The sequence below is a fragment of the Rhipicephalus microplus genome, chromosome X (genome assembly GCF_043290135.1).
Source record: "Rhipicephalus microplus isolate Deutch F79 chromosome X, USDA_Rmic, whole genome shotgun sequence".
Taxonomy (NCBI): Eukaryota; Metazoa; Arthropoda; class Arachnida; order Ixodida; family Ixodidae; genus Rhipicephalus; species Rhipicephalus microplus.
In genome coordinates this window covers 79,612,135-79,627,217 of record NC_134710.1, presented here as the reverse complement: position 1 = coordinate 79,627,217, position 15,083 = coordinate 79,612,135, and the positions used below count along the sequence as shown (strand labels likewise).

The 15,083-nt window shown below is 45.6% G+C and overlaps 1 protein-coding gene across 1 annotated transcript; it reads left to right on the top strand.

Annotated features, from left to right (window-relative positions):
- Positions 1-12,211: 12,211 nt before the first annotated feature.
- Positions 12,212-13,114, top strand: LOC119176140 (CXXC motif containing zinc binding protein). Its single transcript, XM_037427287.2, has one exon. The coding sequence runs from the start codon at positions 12,344-12,346 to the stop codon at positions 12,824-12,826; it is 483 nt and encodes a 160-aa protein (XP_037283184.1). The 5' UTR covers positions 12,212-12,343; the 3' UTR covers positions 12,827-13,114.
- The last annotated feature ends 1,969 nt before the right edge of the window (positions 13,115-15,083 follow it).

Sequence of the window (15,083 nt, the reverse complement as noted above, 5' to 3'; positions counted from 1 at the left end):
CTCTGTCTCTTTGACTGATATATACATAGATCACCTGTTGCAAAAGAAAAACACAAGCGTGATGAATAAAACCGTAGTGAATTATCATTACCTGCATCTTTTTTTATTATAACTTTATCGAAATAAAAATTACGTCACGACCAATTCGCACGAACCACTGAACGAAACAAAACAGGGAATCGCTAAATCAAAACGACCTACAAAACTATCCATTTGGGCGATGAAAAGTGGTCTGAAATCATACACTTTCGTCATAGCCAAACGTCGGTTACGCAAAGTAATTCAAAATTTGCGCCAGTGAAACCGAAACAGGAAGCGCACGCCACTCACACCAACCACCAGGTGTGCTAGGGTCGACTGGGCCGCTGAGGTCTACGGAGTGTCCACTCTTACCTTTTTTTTTTTTATTTCTCTATGCTATCAGAGAGGGTTTAGAAAAAATGTTTTTCGATTTCGAGTACGTCGTACTCAACTATGGGAGAGCACTGAGCCGTCCCGCTAAAATAGTGCCGGAGTATGTGCCCCGCCGCGGTGGTCTAGTGGCTAAGGTACTCGGCTGCTGACCCGCAGGGCGCGGGTTCGAATCCCGGCTGCGGTGGCTGCATTTCCGATGGAGGCGGAAATGTTGTAGGCCCGTGTACTCAGATTTGGGTGCACGTTAAAGAACCCCAGGTGGTCTAAATTTCCGGAGCCCTCCACTACGGCGTCTCTCATAATCATATAGTGGTTTTGGGACGTTAAACCCCACATATCAATCAATCAGTGCCGGAGTATGTGCACAACTTAGTGGTATGCGATTTGTACATTGGAGCAAATGTATTTTTGCTAAGGTCAAGTGACAAAACCACCACCCTATCTCTGGCCAAGAAGCTATAACTTGCCCTGATTGTCTCATCAAAACATTTTTCAAACCTAAAATGTTGGCTTGTTCTTAATGTACTAATGCCTTAGCGTATTTCTTTTAGCCTATAAATTACCGCTTACTGCCAATTTCGTTTCTGCATTTAATACTTTGAGCAGAGAACCATCGAAGTGAAGTTGATCTTAGAAGCAAGATCTTTTGCAACGAGTGACCACGCTTTCTAGAGGCGCTGCTTTAACGCAAAATATTATATAAGGAACGCTTGTTTTAATGCGAATCATCTCATTGCGTACTGTTTCACTTTTGACGTATATCTACGTACCTATCAATCTAGCTGCCAAACGTCTGGATGCTCTCGTAGTCACCCCCTTAACTTGGCGTGAACCAAAATTAGTACGGGAAGTTGAGATGGTTGACGAATACGACGCACTGGCCAAGGCATGAATCGTGGCACAATTCCGTCGCGTACGTCATCGAACACTTTCCGCCAGACAGTGGCGCATACCCGCGCGCAGGTATGTGTCGCTGGTATGCAGGTATGTGTCGCAGGGGATTCACACCCAGGAACGGCGAGTACACAAACGGGTAATTTCAACGCGGGAGCGTTAAAAAAAAGCCTGACGTCAGCAGCGTTGGCGCGACGAATGCGAAGAATAAATTCCAGGCTGCCAGCACGAATCGAACCCAAGCATTCTGCGCGCCAGTCAAGTATTCTACTACAGAGCCACGCCAGGGCTCGGAACGATTTTTCAAAAAGGCACTAATACTCGTGAAACGGGAATTGTGGTTACTGTCGCTTGCTATGCAATTTTATCAACATTACATATGCAATTCTATAATGCAGCCGACCCGCCGTGTTAACTTGTGCCATCCGCTCAACTTGATTTATTTATCAGCGTCCGGGGCTACTACCCTCGCGAGCACCAGCGCTTCATATCAGCTTATCGCTTCTGGTGTTGCTAATACTCATGTTCCTGTTGAGATCGTTGCGCAAGTGCAAACAACTGCTTATATAAACATCTGCAACTGTTCAACATGTGTCTGTGCGTGCAATATTTGTACATATATTTAGCATCATTTCATAACGTGTCCCTCATTAAGAAATTACAACACCGTCACCTTCCCTCTGCATGCTTCGCGTAACGTCGATTCCCAAGGTATACGTGGGACCTGCCGATTGTTTTTTGCCTGTCTCAATTACGGAAGTTTGGCCTCAGTAATAACATGTTTAGCCACTACGGTGGCTAGTGGCGCTCACAAGAAGTTTATTCCTACTTAGTGCGTGTGCCAGATTTCTGACCGGTATCGAATCTCTGCCGCGGCGGCTGTGATTTTCGATGCAGGCGGAAACGCTTGCGGTGCGTGAATAAAGGGTGTTTCAGCTAAAAAGCATTAACCAATAAAAAAATTAAAAACTGCTTGCTACGCGTCTCCAGCTGGCGCAGTATCGTTCTTAGCTCTATGTAGCATGTCCGGATATTTTTTTTTTATCCGGCAAGCACGGTAATTAACAAAGATTGCTTAATGAACTTTTTAAGTACAGACTCTAGGGGAAAAATTAAATACAAGACTTGTAGTTCTTATCCAAAAATAACAAAGTTTTCAAGTTACGCTAAGATAACAACGCTAGTTATTTTTTCCAGGGTTTGTTTAAAGTGTGCGAAATTAAAAAAACAATACCACGTGATTGTGGCCTATAACGCGCGGCGCTTTGAGTGCCCTCAAATGTAAGTTGAACGAAATAGCGAAGGCTTCTTACGCACGAAGGTCGCTTGAACAGACTATCGCTGACTACGATGGACATTAAGCGATGGTTGAAAGGTACCATTACAATAAAAAAAAAGGGGGGGGGGAGAAAGAAAGAAAGAAACGAAGACAATAAACTTTGACGAAAAAGCGGCCGCCCCGTGCAATGCGATACAAGACCGGAGACAGCATCATGTTTATCGTTGGCGCGAAAAGTTAAAAAAAAAATTATGTCTGCGCTGCGCCGAATTCTGCCTCCGGTCTCGTCTATTTCACATGCCGCACATTGTGCCTCGCATGATCGTGGAGCACCTTAACGAGTGGTTAAATGCGTTTCGCAATGCGTTAATCACAGTGGCTGTTCCCGAACCACATGCGTCGTAGCCGAAGCCAAAGTGCCGCTCGAGAAACTTCCGCCGAAAGCGGGCGTTCGCCCCGGCGAAAGTGCACCAGCAATCATCTCGTTGACGCTGTTGCTGTGGCAACAACGGTGCTTGTTTGGCGCGGCGTTGTTGCAAGCATTGGGTATCGTGAGCTGACTAAGCGGTGTGGTTTGCAGGATCCGCCCGCCACCAGCGCTTGCATTCTCGTTTGCGATTTAGCTGCTTGGAAGGCTGCCTTATCATCGATACGCAGTTACTTTCTATCTATCTATCTATCTATCTATCTATCTATCTATCTATCTATCTATCTATCTATCTATCTATCTATCTATCTATCTATCTATCTATCTATCTATCTATCTATCTATCTATCTATCTATCTATCTATCTATCTATCTATCTATCTATCTATCTATCTATCTATATGCCTACGACTTTTTAGCTCTCCTGGCCATTTCGATCGATAACGGCATCTATACCAAAATTGGTATATGGCATAACATGACTGTATGACGAGCATAAATGACTAGTCATAACACAAAAATCAATGATATTTATGTCATGATTTACATGATTGCGAGGTTGTTTGTTCCAACTAAAAAAAAAATAATCTCACGACCCTTGAACGTAAATCAGGCGGATTTCTGAGAGAACATGCCGGAGATGACGGCGTCTTCTCAGAACGCGCTGCAGGGCTCATTATCGCTCCATTGCACGAGTTTGCTGCGAACACGAGCTCTTCCCGCCGACGTCGACCAAAAGTCGCGTTGCTTGGCAGCGGTTGTTGCTCCACCACTTCTCGGAGTGGTCGGTCGACAACACCGGCTGCGTGAAGAAATGCACATCTCCCCTCGCCACCTGGGGCTGACTCGCAGAAATTTAAGCCATGCAGGCACATTCAACTAGCTGGCACATATTCCGGGTTACGAAACGGGCCACTCTAGCAACGCCTGCCCTTTTATACAGGCGTTAAATTGGCACGTGTTCGGTGGTGCCACATACACTTCGTTTGCCACGCACAAGGGAGGTTGTAATATAATAAGCAGACTGCGACTTGGTAGCACATAAAATAAGTTATCCCTACCATCACCACCGTTTTCATTACGGTAGTTAGGCCAGCTATCGGGCGAACACCGCTATTTCACGGGTGGGCACGGGAGGGCTGGGGCACCCCCAAAATTTTACATTTAGGTACATATAAACGTACACTATGTGCTACATGTTTACACATATAAGCATGGAAAAATACGACAGGAAGTTCACAGTCTGAAACGATTTATTGGGGCGTTTCCCTTATCTCTGGCCTCTATGCTGTAGCACTGAAGGACTCTGGCTGCGGTTACCATCTCGGCCAGTCAGCTACGAGTTCATGTAAGCACCGTCGAATCGAGCTTTTTTAGCCCCACATCTGATTCGACTCCCTTTCCGCAGCGTCAACGCCTCCTCCATTTGTCACGTCAATCGCTCACTACTACGGAACATACATTCTGGAAGATTACAGTCGTATAGAGGAGCGTATACACTGCCAAAGTGTGCAGTGGCCATCTCGCCCCCCCCCCCCCCCTCCCGTTGTTTTACAGCAACAGATGTTATAAGATCACAACAAGGGTCCTGCTTGGCGTTTCGTTCTGTGATTAGTCAATTACTTGCGCGAAATCGGCCTTGTCGGAAGGCTCTAGAATACCTCACATATAGGAGAACTTTGATTTACTTGATACCCTCAATGCGAATAGCGTCATCTGGTTCACTTAGGCATAACTTGTTTTCCCATATTTTCTTCCCTTTCTTCTGAAATCATTTAGTGCCCTTCCCCAACCCTATATAAAGAGTAGCATGCCAGCGCTGCAGTTGCCCGCCGCCGTTGGTGTCCGTAATTACCATGACGCGAAATAAAAAAAAGTAAATAAAAAACATTGAAGACATAAGGGGATTCGAATCCGGCTCCCCCTGCGTTGCAGCCCTGTATTCTTCCTCTGAGCCACACCATCTCTTTGCTTCCAACTCTGTTGCAAACTGGCCCTAGACGGGCTTCATGTCGGGAAAGTAATCGCGTTAATATAATCATAATAAAGCGTTTTAGAACAGCAAAGGAACGACCAAGCGTCCCACAATGCCAATTACGTAACGAGGGGGTCATCGAATGCTCTAACCCCCCCGTCACAAAAGCTTCAGGCATAATTCTTCATCGTCGTCAGGCACAGCATCGAAAAATTGCACGAACTTCCCTGCAAGCGTGTAGCGGTTACCATGCTTCTCCGAAAAATGACGAAGGATGGCATAGTGAACACAAAAATTATGGCGATTTATGGCGTATAGTGGGTACCCTGAAAGAGTGCATAGCCGTTCCCCAAGGAGTGTTTGAAAAAGAATCTGAAAGGCCGCTCTTGCAGCTTTCGCTGTTCTATACGCGTTCTGCGCAGGTCTGGTGTGGTTTTTTTTTTTCAATCAAAAAAAGAAAGTGCGGTATAGTCTAATGGTGATTGATGATGACGAATGCACGCGTACTTGCGATTCAGCAGGGCTTCGCAGAGATACTCAGAAAATTATTTCGGAATACAGATATCACAATACATAGGTTGGATGCTTAAAATAGAGAAATTGAGATACATTTGCCTTTGACGGAATATTTCGTAACGGGATATTTCGGAGACAATTTTGAAAAAAAAAACGAAAAAGTATTCCGGAATACAGATACCAGATTATTTTTTTTTTATATCGGGGGTACTCATACTCCACAAGGACATAAGTGCAGAACGCTGTTAATTATACCTCATGTAAAACCACGTGTTTAGGGTCCTTGAGATATTTTCAAATAAATGAATAAAGAAAGTTGTAGCACATTGAAACTTGCAGTTTGTGTATTCATTTATTAGAGTACCCGCTGTGCCATTAGGACACCACAGAGGGCATCGCAAACTATATTAATTGCTAATAATGACCCTATTACGGGTAACAATTGCAATAAAAAGTGCGCTATTTTGCAGAATTTGAAACCGAAATTACCAGAATGATAAACGACCAATGCATTGACAAAAGCGTACATTCATTCTGCACATAAGAACCGATTTGCTGAGGTTGCGGTGCTTGCCGCGCTTAAATGACCGGAACTTCTCAAATGTGTTGGGCTCTAGACTGCGACGGTTCGTCCTCAACACGAGACTCGCGAAAGAAAAAGATCTGTCGCCGTAGACGAGCACAGATTTGTGGAATAGCCGCCTGCACAGCTGTATAAGGCTGCAACCTCTACGCGGGTCATCTTGGTACCGGAACACTTTCGCCTTCACGCGGTTCTGTTGTGACCGTACGTACAAAAGCCAAAGTTGGTCCGCTCCTTCGGAAGCCATTTCTGGCCCAGTCGGCACCGCGCCAGACGGTTTCCTTGCCCATATAGGCTGGCCAAATTTACCTACACGCAATGGGACCCAATATCTAAAAACTGCACAATTGAAACACTCGCTTCCTAAAACCACGCTGTTTTGTGGGTGAGAGGTTTCAAGCTCTCCCAGCTCGCTTCTTCCTGCTCTCTTAACAGATGTGGAAACCGGAACAGCTGCTCAGAGCGCCTGATCAGAAACTGTAGCAGGAACTCGCTGCCTGGGCTGAAATGGTCGCTCTTCGATAAAGCCACCACCGACAATAAGAGCACCAATCTTAGCAAGCCGCAACAGGCGAAGTCGGCTCAGGTGGAGGGGAACCTGATACCCTAAAACACCGTTTTATGATTACAGGTCAATTAGGAACTGTACTGGCCTGCTGCATTGGACTTGACAGGCACCGGTTTTCGTCAACAGAGGCTCACGACACTTCCTCTGTGATTCTTCCATCATTGGAGTCACGCGCTTTAGAGCATGGGCCACTGTGGGCTTCAGCGGAAACCATCGCCGCCTTTCCTATGTCATCAACCGTCAGCATGCCTTAGCTTGTCTCGGGAAAATAAATAAATAAATAAATAAATAAATAACTCACCTTAGCTACCCTGCTCACACACACACACACACACACACACACACACACACACACACACACACACACACACACACACACACACACACACACACACACACACACACACAGAGAGAGAGAGAGAGAGAGAGAGAGAGAGAGAGAGAGAGAGAGAGGGGGGGGGGGGGCGCGGCCGCACGTACTTCGCATGAACAGATACTTCGGGACTTGTCCTGATCCTCAAATGTGAAGACAGTGGCGGACGTAAGATGTCGCAAGATGCCACAATTCATCGAATTAAAGAAATTATTTGAAGTCGAAACCAAATATACTGATGGGTATGAGAATCTGAAAAAGAAACAGCACGTTTGTGCGGTATACGTAGCAGAATTAATATCAGCTCCTCTTACTCTCTATCTCTCCGAGGAAAACTAAAAAATATGCTTGCGTATGTCACCTCTCAAAGAAGCGATGAACAATTAGATTTGTGGGATTTAAAGTCCCAAAACCACCATATGATTATGAGAGACGCCGTAGTGGAGCTCGGGCTCCGGAAATTTCGACCACCTGGGGTTCTTTAACGTGCACCCAAATCTGAGTACACGGGCCTACAACATTTCCGCCTCCATCGGAAATGCAGCCGCCGCAGCCGGGATTTGAACCCGCGACCTGCGGGTCAGCAGCCGAGTACCTTAGCCACTAGACCACCGCGGCGGGGCGGCGATGAACAATTGTCCTCTTATCGACGGATATCACTTCTGCATTATTTGCCACGTGCAAGTGAAAGTGCAATAAGGGCGGCACACGAAAGACAATGCTCACTTTTTATAAAGCATAATTATATGAGTAACTTCCCGCTAAGCCTTCCAAAAAGGGGAGTTACAAAGTTTTCCTGATTTTTTTTCTTCTTTCCACCATTCGTTGATCTACGCAAAGCGTTTGACACCGTATGTCATCGGATTTTTCTTTAGGTAAATTTGACATCTGCGCTACACTAGGCAGTTGACGCTTGCAGTACAAAAAATCACTTCGCCAATCAGCCCCACTTTGTGGCCATAAATGACTAACAATTGGCATAAGCTGAAATGAGGAAAGGGATGCCACACGACTGCATACGTGGATTCGTCACCTATGCGCATTATGACATCCGCACCGGACATTCCTCCTTGGATGCGCGCATGACATCAACACAATGCTAACATGAGCTCGTCAACGTATACTAAAGCGAGGTGTGTTTTTTAACAGGACAAAAGCGGAAATAAACGCTATCACACATCGAAGACTCTGGTTATAGCCATCATGCACTCCAACCATTTTTTTTATCACCCATGACGGATTTGGGCATTCACTTGTCTGGACCGAGTTTTATCACCGCCAGAAATTTGTCACTACAGCGCTGAATAATGAACACTGCATTTTAAAAAACGGGGGGGGGGGGGGGGGTGGAGGTGTGAGAAGCGAACTCTTGCTCAAAAAAAAAAATTCTGTTTTAGTCATGGTCGATCGCCACTATGGTCATCGTCGACGACATATCGCGGCTCTCTTGAACAAGCTCAGATACATTTGCAAAGGGGTGTGGCTATAGCATTTTTTCGAATGTTTCTTATCGGGTCATTTTACCTCAATTATGAAAAACAGATCGTCGTTGTGTCGATAATACCCGAATGATCTGAATGAAAGTAGAAAGGAAGTCTTGGTGCGCATGCAGGAGAGCGTGGAATCACAAACAATCGCGAGAACCATACACAAGAGGCGCTTGTTCTTGCTGCCTCTCGTTCTCGTCTCATGCGTATGTTCGCGTCCCTATAGCGTGAATCTTAATATATCAATGTGAATGTTTCTTGGAGTAGAGAAATCTAAGTCGTAAAAAAAAGTTTATGTGCGTGTGGTAGTTTTGGCTGTTTGTGTCCTCTATGTTACATTATTTCGACTGAGGACGAAGGGACGAGCGGGCGCAGGAATATAGGTGGAATCAAAGCACCGTTCTGCCTCTGTAGAACTGGAGAATCAATGGCGGTGCTGATGTAACAATAGCCGGCGGCTCAGCTTGCAGAGCGGCCGCCACGCGACGTTCCCGTGCGTTTCCTGTGCTTCGACTTTGGTATCGTGTCTTCGAGGGTAATGCGCACGTAGCCGTGGGGAAGGCGCTCACCACTGTGGCTGAGGTTGAAATTGCACACACAGAAAAAAGTATAATATGAAGGAATGAGCAAGACGAGCGCAAACTGCCAACATGCTCATGCTTGGTAATCCAAGCACTAGCATTTTTTCAGGCAAGTACGTGACAACATCGTCCTGAACAACTTGAAAAATAGTTCTGAATACAAACTATCTCTCAAAGATGGCAACAAAGTGACCATCAGGTATAAATCCATCGACACCGGACTGAAGGTCACACACAAAATGGAATAACCTTGCAATGAAACCTGTTATAAGTCAGTGTTACAAGCTGCCACTCAAGCGTCGCCAGCGCGAAGTCGGCGACGGGAATGACAGCAGGTTAGTTCGTTCCGTACGCAAGCAGAGACAGTGAAGAGATCAGAGACGTGAGAAAACAAAACAAACTTTACTCTAGTGATATTGCAGCACACGGGATCTAGTACAACACTTCAATACAACTAACAAAATACATCAACACTTGATACAACTAAAAATATATATAAACAAAACAATAAATCAGCTTACGAGAGAGAACTATTACAAACTACACAAACTAACAACAACAAAACTACGGAGGAGAAAGGTCGAAGATATAAACAGGTGAAGGCATACGTGTGATGACCGGCAGCGTTGCGTCCCCGACGATCGGATGCGAGAAGTCGAAGAGAGTTCTGGCACGACTGCGATGTCGGCGGTGTTGCTACGCTGGTGGCTCCGGGAGGCTAGTGCTTGCAGGTGACCTCGGGCAGGTTGAGCTAACTCCAGGCGAAGTCCCGATGTCTACGTTGCAGACGTTAATATCGCGTCACAATTAGACGAACGGCTAAGTTTAGGTGGCCAGCCGATACAGAGCCACACTAAATACTTCGAGAAGAGATGCTTGTTGATCTGTTTCTACACCATGTTGGTCAGCGACTAGTCTGCCTAGCAGGGAAAAAATCCTGCGCTTAAATCCCCCTCGAGTCTCCTCGCTCTCTTCCTTGGGGACAAGAGACCTCTACATGGGTGCAATCATGCGCGTTTCATTGATGGAAACTCCGCCCCGAAAATATATTGACCCCACCCCTTTTTAATTAGGAGAGGCCCCTCAACTAGCGAGAGCGACAACCTGTTGGGGTGTCGTCATACGACTTGGCCACCAGAGGTTTTTGCACGGTTTCTCCCGTGGGAAACAGTCAGACTGTTTGGCTCTCAGCCGGTGCGTCCCGTAGTCTAATCCTTGTTCGGGGTACATCGCGGCCTTCCACGACCTTGCAGACGCCGCTGCAGTTACAAAAGGATCAAACGTCGGTGGCGACGTTCTAAGAAGAGCACCCCATTCTGCACTTCTCGGCTCCCTTTCATGCGCCCGCCGTTCCCACGGTCAGTGGGAGAGTACGGCGCCCGTTAATTGCCATGACGCGGGGTCGCCAAAAATGGCCGTCCGTGACAGTCAGTAAAACGGGCTGGAGCAGTTAGCAGGAGTAGGCGATGTAACAAGAACACGCGTGACAACGATGACAGAATAGAATAAGCAGCAATCAATCAATATAAAGGTAAAGGCAACGAAAATAAAAAACATAAAAATTTGTGAAAAGGCAATGACGATTTGAATTGTCAAACTATTCAAATAGTTTTTATTCTTATTTGTTTATTATTTTTTGTTGTTGTTGTTGGATAGGTCTCACCTCGTGCAGTCGAGTTTTCCAGCCTGACTACAGCGCCAGAACGCAATGCCTAGCGGAGAAAACACGCAACGGCGTCAGTCAAAATGGAACGCGCGTCTGGAATGGAATGAGTGGGCGGAATGTAGCACCAAAAACTTGGATACACGAGCGGCGGGCGTCTCTTTTTTGCGTGCCCCTAACGTCACAAACTTGGTATGTGCTATTGCGAGCAATGCAGCTCCCTCTGGTCAGTGTACGCTGCCTATAGACGACTCAGAAAACCATAACGCGTTGAAGTTGCAAAAGTTACAGGTTACTTAAAACAACAAAAAAAGATGTCTTCCGGTTAGAGCAAAAATTGCGTGCTGACTCGCCTGTCATATGGCTTTAGTCGTATGGAGTGTCCAGACAATCTCCCTTTCGCTCTCCGAGAAAGAAAAGAAAGAAACGAGAAAGAGTGACTTAATTGAATGTTAAGACCAATGCAGGAGGCACCTTGGCCCAACCTTGTAACTATGAAAAGGGCAAAAATAAGGCTAAGAAAAATGTTCCTTGCAAACCGAAACTCGGAAAGACTTTTTTGTTCTGCAGTTTAATACTGCAGTTTATGCGCGTAGTGACATGCAGCGTATGCCGCTCATGTGGCATTCTCGCCAAAGCTTCCTTCTTCTTTTTTGTATTGTTCCAGATCCGAGTAAACTTATTATTATTTCACTGTCATTACTGATCACAAGCGTCCATGCCGTTAGCATCATCATAATCATGATTGATTGATTGATATGTGGGGTTTAACGTCCCAAAACCACACATACAAACACATACACGAACATTCATAATGTGTAAGTGTAACCCCCCCCCCCCCCCCCAAAGAAAAAAAAAAAGATTCTGGCTACGCTCCTGGAGGAGGCATATAAGAGCTTAGAGTTGATATATGAGAGGGTCTGCTTTAGGAGCGTCATCTGCCTCTCGGGAATGCGTTTCAACGGGACGAAGTCGCTCCCTTTGGCCAAAGTCTACATCCATGCTCAAATATATACAGATACAAGTCTACCAAAATAAACGAGCTCGTGCATCGGGCCTGCAGGTGCTGATGAACCTTCAAGAAGTGCCTACCGAGCGAATGACCGTAATCTGGGAGCTTTCGCTTGCGAATTGCCGATACACGAGCGCGTCTTCTAGCAGCATCATGAATTGACAGACGACGAACGGATTGGACGCACTTTTGAAATTCCCGCCTGTTGGTGTGTGCTCACATTGCATGCTAAACTAAACCACGACGAGCTTCTTCATCGTTCGCTGAACACTTGTGCACATACACAAAATAAGAAAATATTTGCGTAAAACATATGCTTCTTGGTTATTTTGCATGCTGATAACAAAAGAAAATGACCACGGAATTATCACGCAGTGTTGAAGCAATAAAGCAAACAAACTATCGAACGAGCGGAACCTCACGAAACTGACGAATGCCCAAAACTGTAGTTAGCACCAGCGCCATTGACATCCTGGTCGTTTTCGAACGTTTGCTAGGCATCGGTTCCAAGATCGACCTCCTTTGGGAAGGGAAGGTTTTCTGCGAAAATATACGTATAATCGAGCAAAAAATGGTGAAGATTGCACTACAACTTCGCGCCAATCTAGAAAATGTCGCAAGCTTCAAGCCGAGTCCAGACTGCGTATGGTACCTTCGGCTGAAATGCTTGAACTGCGGCGAGCAGACCAGCGCTTGGCAAACTGTGGAGGCTTCCAACCGGTCGCCAATGAAAGGCAGTCGCGGAGAAGCCAATCTAGTTCTCAAGTGCAAGTTGTGCAACCGTGAGAACAGCATGGACGTTCTGAACGACAAGATACAAGCTTACAACGCTGACAACTCTTTCGAGTTTGTCACCGTCATTGTCTTTGAGTGTCGCGGCGTGGAACCGGTCGCTTTTGACGCCAGGGATGGTTTCACCGCTACAGCTGCTGAAAGTGGAACTGTTTTTGACGACGTGAAGTTCGAGAGCAAGGAGTGGGCCGAGTACGACGAAGAAGGGAAACAAGCCGTTGGGATCTACGATCTCGAGCACAATTTCATCAAGGTGAAGTAGGCCGCGCATTTGCCCGTGGTCCGGGTGAACGCTTGTCTAGTCTGGCATGGAGCAAGGGACGCCGACCGAAAATGGGCCCGAAAGACGCTTTTCGAAAGTTTGAGACTGAAACTGCGTGAGTGCCTTCGTGCGGTTTCTTTTTTTTTTCCCTTCATCATCTTGCGGACACTTCGCCAGCCGAGGAGTCACAAGTACTGGATTACGCCACCCCCCCCCCCCCCCCCGCCTTTTTTTTTTTCTACACACACACAAGCTGTGTCCAGTAAATTCACTTGTTTCTGCCTTTGCCTGTGGTGCCAGCATACTATGCTCCGCGTTGCATTAATTAACGTTACACGAACACCCGCTTGCTTTGATAGGATGCCACACAGTGCAGTTTAGATTGCGGTTGAGCCCCCATCGGAATCGAGTTTCCTGATCGCAATTGGCTGATTTGTGTTAAAAACGGAAGGAAGCCAATCGCGTTCGAGAATCGACCTCGATGGGAAGTGCCCGTGTGCCACCTATTAAGGTTTCATATGCACATGGCCTCGATTTTCGCTTAGTCACTTTCGCTGCACAATCATTCGATAAAGCAACAGACAGTGATCGTCATAGAGTTTCCTAAAATTAACTAGATGGGACTCTGGGAATTCTAGAGGGGACTGTGGTTCAGCAACCATGGGAATTATGGGTATGACATAGATTTGCCTAGTCTTTCTCCTAGCGGGCAGCGAATCCCACTTGTGGCTTTGTTTATTGCTTTGTTTTGGTGTTGTATCAAATGAAAGAACAAACACTTTTGATCTTCGTGAGCTGATTTGAAATGGTAATCCTAAAAGGTGAAGTTGAAGTGTAACTGCTCAACATTTTCTGATTGTTGTTTCGTGACAGAGCAGCTTAAAGCCACGCGGAGCCTGAAGGAACCTAAAGTACGAAGACTAGGCAAATCCATGTACTACCCATAATTCTCATGCTAGCTGAAGCATAGACACTAGCACCAGAGTTCTCTCTAACGTATATTTAGGAAACTCTATGGTGACCGTCACTCCAATGAGACATCGCACAAATGTATCCGTGAAAGTGAAAAAAAAAAAAAAGAAGGCATCACTATGCGGCAGACAGATGTTCGCAATCACTATTTTGTGCATTCAATATATAATGTAAAACTGTGATGTGTGAAGTATGCACATTTCTAAACTGGAAGTTTGTCGAGAGATGTGTCAGGTGTCTATCACCCTTTCCAAGCAGTTTTGTACGGTACAGTTGCAGTTAAAATGACAGAGCCCCGCCGCGGTGGTCTAGTCGCTAAGGTACTCGGCTGCTGACTTGCAGGTCGCGGGATCGAACCCCGGCTGCGGCGGCTGCATTTCCGATGGAGGCGGAAATGTTGTAGGCCCGTGTGCTCAGATTTGGGTGCACGTTAAAGAACCCCAGGTGGTCGAAATTTCTGGAGCCCTCCACTACGGCGTCTCTCATAATTATATGGTGGTTTTGGGACATTAAACCCCACATATCAATCAATCAAAATGACAGGAAGTCAGCTTTGTATAGTTATTATTACTGGTGCACATAAGAGAAAAATTGGAATGGTATTATGCTATGTCTATTTAAAATTATGCAAATCTATTTCCGCATGGTGTAAACCTTGGATTGTTGAACTTATTGAAGGCCACCGCTGCAGCAAGCACAAAATCATTTTGATTCTGACATTTCAGCATGATGGTTTATTTTGTTTAATGGGTTGCATATGAAAAATGAGAGGTTGTAGAAAAAAGTAAAAAAAATTCTGGAATGCATTCATTGAACGAGCAACTGGCTTAATTAGTTAGCCACACAGTTGGAAGACGCACTGGAATAGATTTTGTCTTTTCGTTTATATGTGCTCACTACAGTGGAATTCAATACTTCCACATTGAAGCTTAATGGGAAGTGCTCTATTTCAGTAGAATGCATGTTGAAGACCAGGTACATATTTATAGTAATCCAGTGCAATGTGCCAGATAACTTTATTGACACTTAAATCATCAGTTAGCAAGAAGTTTTGGAAAATTGCCCATAAAAACTTGTCTCAGGCTACAACACTTTCAAGAAGGATTGTATGTTTAAAGCTTGAAGGTGATTGGTTGGCGTTGACAAAAAGTAAAACATTGAAGCTAGGAAATGCATCATCGTACTGAAGAAAAAAGTGTAGAGTTTTCGTGTAATTAACCGAGGCTATTTTCACCAGGCTGGAGGTGTACACCTACATTGCTCTCTTCTTATTGTGGCTGCTTAC

What these genes read in the sequence shown, in the direction of transcription:
- LOC119176140 (XM_037427287.2), top strand. Translation starts at nt 12,344, where the DNA reads ATGGTGAAGATTGCACTACAACTTCGCGCCAATCTAGAAAATGTCGCA.